This window comes from Ambystoma mexicanum, chromosome 6q (assembly GCF_040938575.1).
Source record: "Ambystoma mexicanum isolate Mex_15411 chromosome 6q, UKY_AmexF1_1, whole genome shotgun sequence".
Taxonomy (NCBI): Eukaryota; Metazoa; Chordata; class Amphibia; order Caudata; family Ambystomatidae; genus Ambystoma; species Ambystoma mexicanum.
The window spans coordinates 1,118,348,437-1,118,361,101 of NC_090937.1; the positions used below are offsets into that span (position 1 = coordinate 1,118,348,437).

Consider the following 12,665-nt stretch of genomic DNA (forward strand, 5'->3'; position numbering starts at 1 on the left):
TAGCCTTATTGAATTCCTCCGCTAGAAGGCCTGGGTCAGTATGGTCTGGTAGAGAGTTAAGATTCGGTAGGATATGGGGCAAAATATTGTCTGCTGTAATATTTTTCTTGTTTCTGGTTGGATTAGGTGCGGCGAAGGGGGGTATTAGAGCAGAGGGTCTTTTAGTATTCAGAGTAAAGGAAATTAGGTGGTGGTCAGTCCATATTTGGGGGGCGATCGATGTAATGAAGAGGTTGCAGAGGTTGCAGTTGTGACTGTGTTATTATTGTTGTTGTTATTTGCCATTTATATATCGCTCTATATATCATTGGTATGATCTCAAAGCGCTTGTGGGTTGAACGCTCTTGGGGACCGTAGTCCAGGTCAGTCGAGAGAGTAGGGTAGTACAGGGTGCTTGGGTGCACTCAATATGTGTGCTGCTGGTGTGATTTGATTGATGGTAGCTGCATCCTAACATTAGGCGAGGTGGTAGTGAGAGATCAGTCAAATGTGTGCAGTCAGGTGGTTGGTCTTCGGGACTGCATTCTGGCGGCATTAGGCCTGTGTAGGACGTTCATGTGTGCAGCTAGAATGATTATTTTGTGAGGTGTAACTGCGTTCTAGCAGGATGTTGAGAGGTTCATGGAGTATTGTTCGTCTGTGTGCAGCTAGGCCGGAATTGATTGAGCGGTAGAGCTGTGCTCTATTGTGTGTTGGTGTAAAGTAGAGAGTGGGAATAGTGGTAGGAGAGGTGAGTGTCTGGAGTGGATGATTTACTCTTAGGAGCCCACTGTTCCTGGATTACATTCTGGATCAGGATGAGCTGGTAGTGGTCGTCCTCATGTTTTGCTGTAGCGGCACTCTAAGGTAGATTCACAGATAGGACGGGAGTAAGTTATGTTTTGCCCGAACAGAGGGTCACTATTCTTAGGCTCAGCACTATGAATCTCAGGAGGCCATTTTCCGGGTCTCTGGTTGTGGTTTAGGTAGGTTGCAGGGTAATTCTAGGCAGAATTATCGGTTATAGGACAGGAGATATCTCGTACCAATGTAGTCACACCGAGGCAGTGATGCTAAAGGACAGGATGGACATTTGTCAGCCGGCTGTAATTACTTTCCAAAGTAGTGTTGTTGAAGTCATTGTTCAATATATATTCTTCCTCCAGAAATGCCATATAGGCGTAACTGGTGGCCATCGCAGCTCCCATTAAAATGCCTGCAATTTGTATGAAGTAGCGGTCTTCACATTTGAAGAAATTATTGCTTAGGACAATCTTCTACAAACTCAACACAAAGATCTTGTCTGCGGGACATTTAGATGCCATCAGTAGCAGCCACTCTACTGCCTCAATCCCTGCTTGATGAATTATATTGGAGTACAAACTGGTTACATCAAGAGTAAAAATAACGTTTTTCCCACTTTCGAAGTCAGGGTTTGTCAGGGATTCGTAAGGAAGGAACAAAGAGGCCCACATACAGCACACAAGGGCTACTGACCTCATAGTATCTGGGAGGTCAACCACCCACACACCACATGACATTAGTGAGTCCAGGAGAGGGTTTCCTCTCCATCACGAGATTGTAGAACGAAATCCTGTGAATGTTGGCAGAATGTTGTGAGGTAAAAAGCTCATGATATTATGCACAGTAGACTATTAACCCCCCTCCCTAAACCTATGGCACTGCCATTAGATAGCATTGCTGAGACCTTCGAGGCTTCCCTTGGCATGTGATGGCAGAACCTATGCATGTGAGGCAAATACTTTATACATGAGGACTATAACCAGGCATAACTGACATTAACTAGCATTAGTTGACATGTGATACAATGGCATTACATGCCAATACAAAGCCATTGGAGGATGCACCTGCCGGTAGCACATAAACATTTGAGGCCATTAGTTATTAACTGGCATTAGATAGCATTACTGAGGCATTTGAGGCTACATTGAGCTAGTTATGGCAGCACCTGGATATGCCAGGATGTACTTGACATAGACTAAGATGGCAGTACCAGTACCTTGGTTGCTAAACCTGCCGGGGAATGCAGAGCTGTTATTATAGAATTACTGTGCCTGGCATGGGAATCTGTAAGTGACGTAAGCTGACGATAACTGCCCATATGCGGATGTAGTTGCCTATGAGGGGAGACTGCCTTGCATAGGTTCATTCTGCTGGGCGTACCTCTCGCAAACCAGGACCCCACCCATGGCCTTTCAAGGCAACAACCTTGGTGAACTATGCATGAGAACCAACATAGACTTTTGGCTGTGTTTGTAGCTATTGCATATTTTATTAGTCAGTCACTCTATTTATTTATTAAAATAAATAATAAACATTTGTTTATTGCACAGGCAGCCCAGAAGGCATCGTGGCGCTTGTTACAGATATGAAAATGACTTGTTGTACATACAATGAAGTCATTACTTAGTTGCAAGAGAAGAGTAGTAGATAAAGGAGAGGAGGAGAAGAGAGTAAACGACACGAAGGAAGAGGCATTAGTTAAAGGTGGTTTTCAGTTTTTTTTCGGAAGGCAGTGAGAGAGGTTTCTGCTCTGAGCGTGCTAGGTAGTGCATTCCATAGCTTAGGGGCAATGTAGGGGAAACTTATTCCACCTGCTCTAGCTCGTTTGATGCGTGGGACCCTAAGTTGGTTGGTGTGGCCTTGCCTAGTCGGTCTGGTGGAGTGAGATCTGGCTAGCGTATCAGACAGGTATGAGGGTGCAGACAGGTTGATAGGTTTGTGTGCGGTGATAAGTATTTTTAATGTAATGTGCTCTTTGAAGGTAGCCAGTGTGCTGCCTTTCTGGCTTGCTCAATGTGGTCCCTTTCTGGTATATTGAGAGCTGCTCTTAGTGCATTATTCTGTGTTGTTTGGAGTTTATTGAGATTGGAGTTGGAGGTGCCAGCCAATAGCGCATTACAATAATCTAGTTTGGCTCCAATGGTGGCTCTGGCAATAGAAAGGCAGTTATCTTTGGTTAGGAAGGGTTTGATGGCATTAATGAGCTTAGTGCTCAGGGCGGAGGCAGAGACAATGGAGTTGACTTGCCTGTCCATGGAGAGTGAGGTGTCAATGTGGACTCCTAGTGTTTTAACAGAAGGTAGAACTGGGATGACACAATTGTCTATGCAGAAGTTGGTGTAGAGTGGGTCGAGGTTCGTGAGAGTGGATTTTTGACCAAGGATGAGAATTTCGGTCTTATCTCCGTTAAGACATAGGCCGTTCGTGGCCATCCATGCTTGGATGGTGGCGTATATATTCTGGAGGGTGTCCTGATGGTAGAGTCCTGTGAGCTGGAGGAGCACTTGGGTATCGTCAGCGTAGTTGGTGTATGTGATCCCAAGTGCATCCAGTTTATCAAAGAGAGGTTTGGTAAAAAGATTATAGAGGTTAGGAGCCGTACATGAGCCCTGTGGGACTCCATACCTGATGTTGGTAGGCTCTGCGTTTGCTATATTGGAAAACACTTTTATCACTCTTCCTTCGAGGAAGGAGGTGATCCAGTTTGTGGCTTGTTTGGAGAAATGTGCGGCCTGAGTGAGATGGTTTGTGAGGATGGCATGATTGACTAAATCAAATGCCGCAGGTAGGTCTAGGAGGAGCAGGAGGGCCGGCTTGCCTTTATCTAGAATTAGGGTAATTTGGTTCTTCAGATCCAGTAAAGTGGTTTCAGTGCCATGACCTTTGCGGAATCCGGACTGCCTTTTACCTAGGACAGAGTTGTTTTCCAGGTAGGACTGTATCTGCATGTGTGTAGCTTTATCTAAGATTTTTTGAAGAAATGGAACTGTTGTAATGGGCCGGTAGTTGTTAGGATGGGCAGGGTCCAGGGTTGGTTTCTTTAAGAGCGGGCGCACCCACGCCTCTTTAAGGCTGTCAGGGACTTTGCCCGTCTTGAATGAGGCGTTAATGAATGCTGTGATGATCGGTGTGAGGGGTGCCGCACACTCTTTAAGGATGTTGGGGGGGCATATATCGCCTTTGCATTGATATGGTTTGAGCTGTTTGAGGATGTGGAGAGCATCTGATTCGGTGATTGGAGAAACATTTAATTTGGAGGAGTGCTTATCCTTAGAAGTATTGACGGAGAGGGTCTGTTGGGGGTGCAGAGCCTTGAAGTTTTCTGCTATTTTATTTTGAAGAAGGTCTATGTTCTTTAACATCGCTGTTTGAATGCTATTGCACCAGGCTTCATCCTTAACAATCTCATCTGTACAGATTGGGGGAACGGTGAGCACTTTAAAGATGGTGAAAAGCTCTTTTGAGTGGGAGTTGGCTTCCATGATACGTTTGTTGTAGGTTTCTGACTTCGCCTTAAATATGGCACTTTTGTATTTTTTAGAAATACAAAGAAAGACTACTTTGGTGGCATCACAGGGATTGGCCTGCCATGTTTGGAGGGCTTGGCGCTTGCATTGGCGTAAATTTAATAAGTCATCCGTGAACCATGAGTTGGAGTGAAACGATTTTTTTCCTTTTTTGTTTTCAAAAGGAGCTGCGGCGTTGATGGCATGGGTGAGGGTGTCTTTGAAGATCTCTGCTAGAATTTTGGGGTCAGAGGAGAAAGGAGGTGCTAACAGGGGTTGTTGAGAAAGGGACGTATATTGTCTGCTGTAAGTTTTTTGGCACATCTGGCTAGCTTGGCCGGCGCGGGTATTAGTGGTTTGGAGTATAAGGAAATGGGGATGCAGAATTGAAGGCAGTTGTGATCAGACCATGGAAGGGCTGTGTTAGAGTTGTGTTAGGGCTCTAATAGCGTATTTTGAGAAAGCATGATTTATTAAAGCTTCACAGATACAATTTGTTTCATCAAACACCTCTCATAATCGGAACATCTGCCCAAATTCCTCCAATCTTCCAGTATAAACAAATATTCCACAGCGTCTTCATAGTTAGAAGAGTTACCTGCCACAATGGGAAAATGATATACAGTGGGGGTGCCTTCTACTACCGCCCATACAGCAGATGATACACTGTGGAGACATCAGATCATGGCCTTTCACCAAGCTCTTTTCTCTTGTCAAGGTAGCTGATGCATTCTTTGGGTAATCATCTTTCTATGTTTATGATCCAACAGCAGATCTAAATAATTCAAAGCCACTCCCAGACCTGTTACCTGTAAATACTGAGTCCCCAAACATGTAGTTTTACTGGAAGTGCAGAGAGGCATTGCAGCATCAGTCTTTGTTTTGTTCTGGACCAGGTTTCACAGGAGGCCACTGTCATTGAACCTCCTGGCCATCGGGGATGCAGCCGCACTGGACTGCTGCAGACTATCCAAGGTGCCCCCCATATTAGGAGTATGGCATGGTGGCTACAGGAGGATCATCTGCTACAGGGAATCCCCTTTAAGCCCCTCAACCCCTCGTTCCCACAAAAGATGCCAGTCAGATGGGCTGGTGTGCTACATTGGGTTCCCGGCCCTTTTAGGTGAAGTGGTCCAAGAGGGAGGGGAGAGATCTGCAAACTTGAGGGAAACATTGGCCATCTGGATGGCCATGCACACCGTTGCCCCAAGCCGAAGGCGGTGTTGGACTGCATGACAATCAGGTAGCCAAGGTTTATATCAATTGCCAGGTGGCACAAGGTCTGCTTCTCTACAGCAGGTAGCCCATGAGATCATCAGTTGGGCAGAGGTCAGTCTTCTCTCAGTCTCTCTCCAGTTCTTCTATATCCCAGTGGTGTAAAATGTCAGGGTAGACACCTTCAACCCCTTTGTTAGTGGAGTATTCTTTGAGACACCCCATCTCCAGATTGATTTGCAAGAGGTTCAGTGTCCCCTCTGTGGAGTCCAGTTAGGATGTTCACCTGTTGAATTGAATGTCAAAGGCTTGGAATCTCTTTGCAATGGCCATGGGCCCCTCTCTTTGCTTTGGCTCCCCTCCCTTCTGTTTTTTTCCCTCCATTCCTACTCATTCAGAGGGTGCTGCTACAGGTAAGGAGAGTGGGGTGCAGTTGATCTTGGTAGCCCATAATGGTGAAGAGTGACTGATTGCTACAGGTTTGGTGCACCCTTTCTGTTGTCTTTGCTCCATTTCCGGTTATTCAGAGGATCCTGCTACAGGTAAGGCGGAGCGGGTGCTGTTTTTTTTGATAGCCCATTATGGTGGAAGGGTCCCTCCCCCGGTGAGTCGTTCACACACAGGTGGCTCACCCTTCCAGCCTCCACCCTGTCCCTTCTCTGTTTGACGACCTGGCTTCTGAACTGGTAGGGCTGGAAAAGGTGGGTTGTCACCTAGCCTTGCCTTTGCAGTCCTGGGCTGCACACATCTGTCCACTTCCAAGGTCTTTGCTAGGCACTGGTGTTCCTTTGTTACCTTTTGTCTCAAATCAATTATTGACTCGATGTATTGTGAATCGCTGCACGTCTTGGATTTCCTCCATGAGGCTTCTGCATTGGAGCAGGCACATTTCACCCTTAAGGCACAGCTGGCAGTGGTGAGAGCTTTTAGGTCTCCATGGATTGTGATCCCCCCATTGAGGAGCTGGCATCTCATCACCTTCGACGGGTGGAGATTTTCCATCCAAAGGTACGTTTCTCCTTTCCCGACCTGGGACCGCCCCTCTAGCATTGAGGTCGCTCTCTGATCTCCCTTTGAACGTTTGAAGGGGTAACCAATCAGCCTTCTTTCTTGCAAATGCTTCCTCCTCGTGGCAATGGCCTCCTCCCCTATACTGGGGGACTTGTTTGCATCCAAGGCATATCTAAGGCTTGTCTGAGAGGGTTTGGTTTCTTGTCCTCCTCCTTTCTGTTGGCCAACGCTTTTTCAGACTTTAACCTTCACAAGGATCTTGCCATTTCTACCTTAAGTACTCTGGGGATCCTGACCCAGTTCCTCCCACCCTCTTGATGGTGGCAGGGTGGTAAAGCTGTTTGTCGCCTTCTGTGCAGTGAGCGCTGGTCAGCACCCTACAACAGTCGCCCTGAGCAGATGGGTGAGGACAGTCATCAAGATGGCATATGAGGCATCTGGTCTACCCCATCCTGGCTCTGTGCAGGGCAAATCCAGTTATGCTATGTCTTCTTCTTGGTAGGCTTTTCAGGGTGTCCCATTGGGTGATATCTGCAGGGCTGCCACATGAGTGTCCCGTGAGACTTGTTTTCTCACCATAACTTCTATGTCGTCTCCCAGATGACTGATTGACACATTGAAGTTTTATTTATTTAAACTGCATCTGGGTGTTCGACCTATGTTTCTCCAGCAATTGCCCTTCTTGTATTACTGGTTATATCCTCATTTGGAGAGGAATGTGACGAAGAAGAAGGACAAGGAGGTAAAGTCCTGACTACTTACAGGTAATTCCATTGCTCTGAGTTCTTCTCTTTCTCATCCCAGTCCACCCATCCCTCTCCCCTGCCCCGGGTGGTAATTGTGAGTAGTTGCACTTCTTGAATTTGTAGCATGAGGAAGTTTGGTTGGGATGACCCTTGTATACTCCCTGCCTCAATGGAGGGGCCGGTGTTCACCTCAGGCATGAGTCCCTGATTAACCTAGAATTTATGAATTTGCCTGTCTCGGAAGGCATGGAAGCCTCGTTCAGTCAGGTCTGGGACGAGAAAGAGAAGGTCTCCGAGTAACGAGATTACTGATAAGTATTCAGAGCATTCAACTGCATATTGTGGCTCCAACATCCCAAAGCACAGCAAGACTTGTGTGCCAGTCATTAGGATAAAGATGTTACGGCGTAGCATGAGGTATTGCCCTATTGTTTCCCTGAGCCTAGCAGGATTGGATTGGGGCCTAAAATTGTCTCAGGCACCAATGAAAAAGTGGCCCACAGTTGCAAATGGCAAATCATTCCTTTTGTGACCGACTGTTTGAGTAATATCCAAGGGGGATGTTTTTGATAAATTGTGATGCAAATTGTGCATTTTAAAGAATATTTATTCAGTAACATTGGTGAAAACTACTCGATGCATGGAAAAGTAATTTATCAAAATGGCCGACATGTGCCTGAAAAAGTGGCCCACTTTGACTGAAAAAACTGCCCCACACTATAATTTTGTGTTTTGGGTTTGGGCATTTCCCTATTGTCCTATAGGCCAGTCCATGCCTGGAGCCTATGAGACATAGCATGTTCATAACAATTTGTTAATGACAAAACTGCAAAAAACCTTCACGAAGGAAACGCATCAATGAAAAATTTGTGCAAAGTGCAGCCATGATTAAAAATAAAAGGTACATATTTATTTTATTTGATTTTAATTTTTTTTTATTTATACAGTGCACACAAGCCTTCAGGCATCAGGGCGCTACCATCCAGTTTCATGGAGCCCATAGGCTTGGAAAGTCCTTAGATCGAGATTGGGCAATGGTACATATGGATGGTTAGGATACATAGGAATAGGTAAACATAGAGATACAAACATGACAAGGTAATGTTTGTTCATAGGTTACAGAGACAAGTACAATTTCAATGCCTAGACTACTGATTTGCGCAGCAATGGCAGGGTGATAGTCTACTAATTTAGGCGAATAGCCAGGTTTTTAGGGCTTTTTTCGAACGGTAAGAATGTTCTGCTCTTAGGGGCTGTGGGTGGGCGTTCCAGTGTTTTGCAGCGAGGACTGGGAAACTTGAGCCTTCCCTTCTCTGGTTCGCTTGAATTTTGGTTGTATCAGCCTGTGGGTGTAGGGTGTTCTGGTAGGCCTGTCTGTTTGATGGAGAACAATTTTTTGAGCTAGGTATGGGGGGCCACTTTTGATATCCACCTATGGGTAATGGTGAGTTTCTTGAAGAGGATTATTTGCTGTTTCGGAAGCCAGTGTACTGCTTTCCTGGCCTCAGATATGTGATGATGTCTAGGTAGGTTTAATGCCATGCGCGTAAGGCGTTATTTTGAATCGTCTGGAGCTTTTGTATGTTGAGTGAGGATGTGCCGGTGAAAAGGGCATTGCAGTAGTCCAATTTTGCGCCTATCGCTGCTTGTGCAATAGTTAAGCAGTTATCTTCAGATAGATTTGATCTGGCGTTTAGTGGCATATGCTGCAGATAAGGATATGGCATGTACTTGATGGGAGAGGGAGAGGGTAGCATCTAGTAAACCCCAAGTGTCTGCAGTAAAAAATTGTAAATTCTAGGAAAATTGAAAAGGGAAGGAAAGTTAGCTTAACAAGGGGAAAACAGAGACAATATTTAGAGCGAAAAAGGAAAGCATGAAGCAAACAGGGATTTAACCCCATTAAAGAAGTGCAAAGAAGCAAATTAGTAATGCACTCTAGAACTGAAGAAGCATAAATATATAAACAGAAACACTGGGGAAAAGATCAATGAGAGGTTAAACAATGTCATTTTGGACAGATGATGAAGGCTACTATTGAAGTGGGGAGCAGGTTGTGAGGGCCTCCTAATAAAACAAACATACATTAAAGGAATAATACAGATACAATGAAGCAAGATAGGAAAAATAGCTGAAATGAGCATCATTGTCAAAAAAATAAACCAGTAAAGAAAATGTTCAAATACAGACCGCATATTTAGTTTAAAAAAACATATATATTACAAAATAGTATCCCACTTGTAAATTGAAATAAACACACACATGGTCAAGAAGAGGAAAGTCTTGTGTGGGCCGCAGCCAACACATTACTCTTAGAACTGTGCCCTATGTGCGAGGGGGCACTGATTCACTGCTTCCCATTAACACTGCACAAAACAAATCTGGATGCTGCCATTGCATGTGTGTTGTGGCCTAGCAAGGAGGAGCCTAGCCTACACAGATGCAGTATGAATCCTTGATGTATATTAAAGGCTGAATTATTTCCAAAGTAGACAGTTGCATGCACCGTCCGGAGTCATCAAGTCCCTAATCACTCATGACTCTATTAATGAAATGTTAGTGTGGCAAAAGGAGCGCCACAGTGCTACCCCTCGCTTTGCAGATCTGCTCCATCCTCGCTCCATCCTCGCGCCCTGCTCGGAGCCACCGCACTTGTGCGGGCAAAGTCTTGCGCGATCTTGCCCATAGCCGATCTTGTGAGACTGGTGCTCCACACTGTGTTACATTGTAATATGGCCATGCTCAGTGCCAGCTTATCTCTAAACATAACACTCCTGCCGCTAAAATGAAAGCACCTAGCAAGCTATGTCATACACTTTACTGAGGAACCAGCATGATCAGAAAATAAGATTTTTTTATTTCAACAATACAAAGTACAAGACATGTTCCTGGTGTAAAACCTCAATTGTGTTTTGTTTTCCACTCAGCTGCGCGTGAGGGCAAATGATATTGTCATGATCAGCGAAAAACAATATTACTTCATCTTGAAGCATCTGGCAAGAGCTCAGAAAGAGGACCATGAAAGGTAACTGAAATAAAGACGTCATTTAACTGACAGATTGTCCACAGTGATTTCTTTTTTCTGATCGCTTTTTAACACTTTTATTTATTTTTCTTTGAAAGTACATATGGGACAGAAGTGATAACCACGGCCATAAATCTGGGGAAAAATCTTAAAAAAGACAACACTAAGAACGAAAATGCCACTGGTAAGTTAGAATATCGTATTGAGTGTTCACACCAAAAGAAGCCAAAAGGTTATTCCCACAGAATATGTTTATGTTCCACAATTATAAAAAAAATGTAGAGTTTAATTGTAGCATTCAATATTGTGGCCACAATACACAAAGGCTTTCATTTCAATTAGCATTATGATTACTCTTTTTAAACCTTCTCCTCTTTGAAATTGACGGTCTAGTTTGTATTTGCATTTTTGCTCAATGAGTACTTCTTCAGTTTCTATGAACAAAGAAGCCTGTAAATTGGAATTCCTCTAACTTATATTGTTATGGTGATCATTTCTATCACATCATGAGACGGATGTTGTAAACCCTGGTTTACACATAGCTTCTACTTTCACGAAACTTTGATACTAATATAAACCACATTCCTTATAAATAATTATTGTTTTATATTGTCTCACAGTGCCAAGCTTGGATTGGGCGCTCAGGAAGTCGCCCAATTCCCAAATGGAAATGCACCTTTTAGTGGGTCGGTAGCATAGGTGTATGCATGGGCCAGTTTATGGTTTTATCAATTATGATATATTATTAATTCATTTAACATGCTTAATAGGGTTGTTCTCAACTTCAGTTGCATTTTGCTCCCTCCCTGCCTCCCTGCAGCAGCGAAGCTACTCTATGTAATTTGAATTTCAGCTTGTTACTTAAAAACACGGCCCGCCACTGCGGCGCCAGCAGCCGCACTCAGCCCAAGTGAAGGAATATTCATACAAACGCATCTTTCAAACAGCACTGCCCATGCCGCATAAGCATAAACTGCTACTGTTGGACTTTGTTTCCGCCCAGTCTGTGTCCAGTGGTTGCTGTTGATGTGGTGAGCCTGAGATTGTGATTGTTTGTTTCACCAGCACAGATCAATTCTTGGTGTGCAATGAAACGAAAGCCCTTTATCTCTTCCCATTTATCTGGCCTGGCATGATCAATCTAGGCGTCCCTGCCGAAGCTCTTGTGACGAATCAACTTCCGGGGCACAAGTGGTCCAGGGATTAATATTGGTTTCTAACCCATCAATCAGCCCCACACCTCTAGTACACCAGAAGGGATCTGAAAAGATTGTAAACACAATTCAATTATAAACATCCTTGTCCAATTTTAGTAACGTGGATGGAACAGCAGGCTTATCTCTGCAAAGTTTTGGATCATTGGTTATTTGCAACTCAGCGAAAATGCAATTATTGCCCAATGATAAAAGGGACTGTCCAGTCAAGGTTGTATACAAATATCTACTTCATTTTTATCACAACAGACAGTTCTATCACACTACAAAACACAAACCACCCTGTATAGGAATGCAGAGAACAGACAGTTTCAAGAAGGAAAAGGGATGCACTCTGGATACTGACTGGAGGGCAGTTGGTAAAGTAATTAAAGGGGAAGTTCACTCAAAAATTGTATTGTCCCAAAAGTTGGGCAATAATCAAACATATATATAAATATATTTTTAAAGAAAGTTCCTATGTAGATTTTTGAGCCAATGAGGCTCAAAGATTTTACATGGGGGCATCAATTTTGTGTGCAGCCTCCTCTGTTCATGTTAAGCTCTGCTCTGGCTGCAATAATCAAGCTGCAAAATCCCCCTACTGGCAGATTTTGCTTACTGCGGCCAGAGAGCACAGCTTAACATGGTGAGGAGGCTGCCAGTGTTTACAATTGCCTTTGCTTTCATTTTATGTTTTCTGTGCCCCCCAAGCCCAGGGAAGCACAGAAAACATTAAATGAAAGGCAGAGCAATTATAAAAACGTCGCCGGCTATCAGCAGAGTTTTCAAAATTGTTGCGACTTTCTTTCCTAGTTTCTCGAGCACGGGAAACTGAAAAATAAAGTTGCAGCAATTATGAATACTCTGCTGGATTCCAGCAAAGTATTCATAATTGCCTGGACTTGCCTAAACAAAAGACACAGCAACTATAAATACAACGTTGTTTCTAAGAAAAATAAATAAATAAGCACTTATCAGCAGCGGACGGCCGGAATGATCCTGACTGCATTCTCTGCTCTTTGGCAATAATGAAGCAAAAGCTGGCTGTCTTCATCATTGCTGTGAGGATAGAACTTAACACAACCTCAAGTGGCTCATCCATTTCACAAAATGGATGCCTCCTAGTGGTTGAAATTTTTGAGTTTGAGGCTCATTTGCTCAAAGTTTTACAAATGAACTTTAT

The 12,665-nt window shown here is 44.1% G+C and overlaps 1 protein-coding gene across 1 annotated transcript in view; it reads left to right on the forward strand.

Moving 5' to 3' along the window:
* The window catches only part of LOC138515593 (uncharacterized), a 522,837-nt gene that overhangs the window by 279,175 nt on the left and 230,997 nt on the right, over positions 1 to 12,665 (forward strand). The window contains exons 11-12 of the mRNA XM_069630332.1: positions 10,189 to 10,286; positions 10,385 to 10,470. Coding sequence (XP_069486433.1) covers positions 10,189 to 10,286; positions 10,385 to 10,470 — 184 coding nt within the window. The remainder of the gene's footprint in view (positions 1 to 10,188; positions 10,287 to 10,384; positions 10,471 to 12,665) is intronic.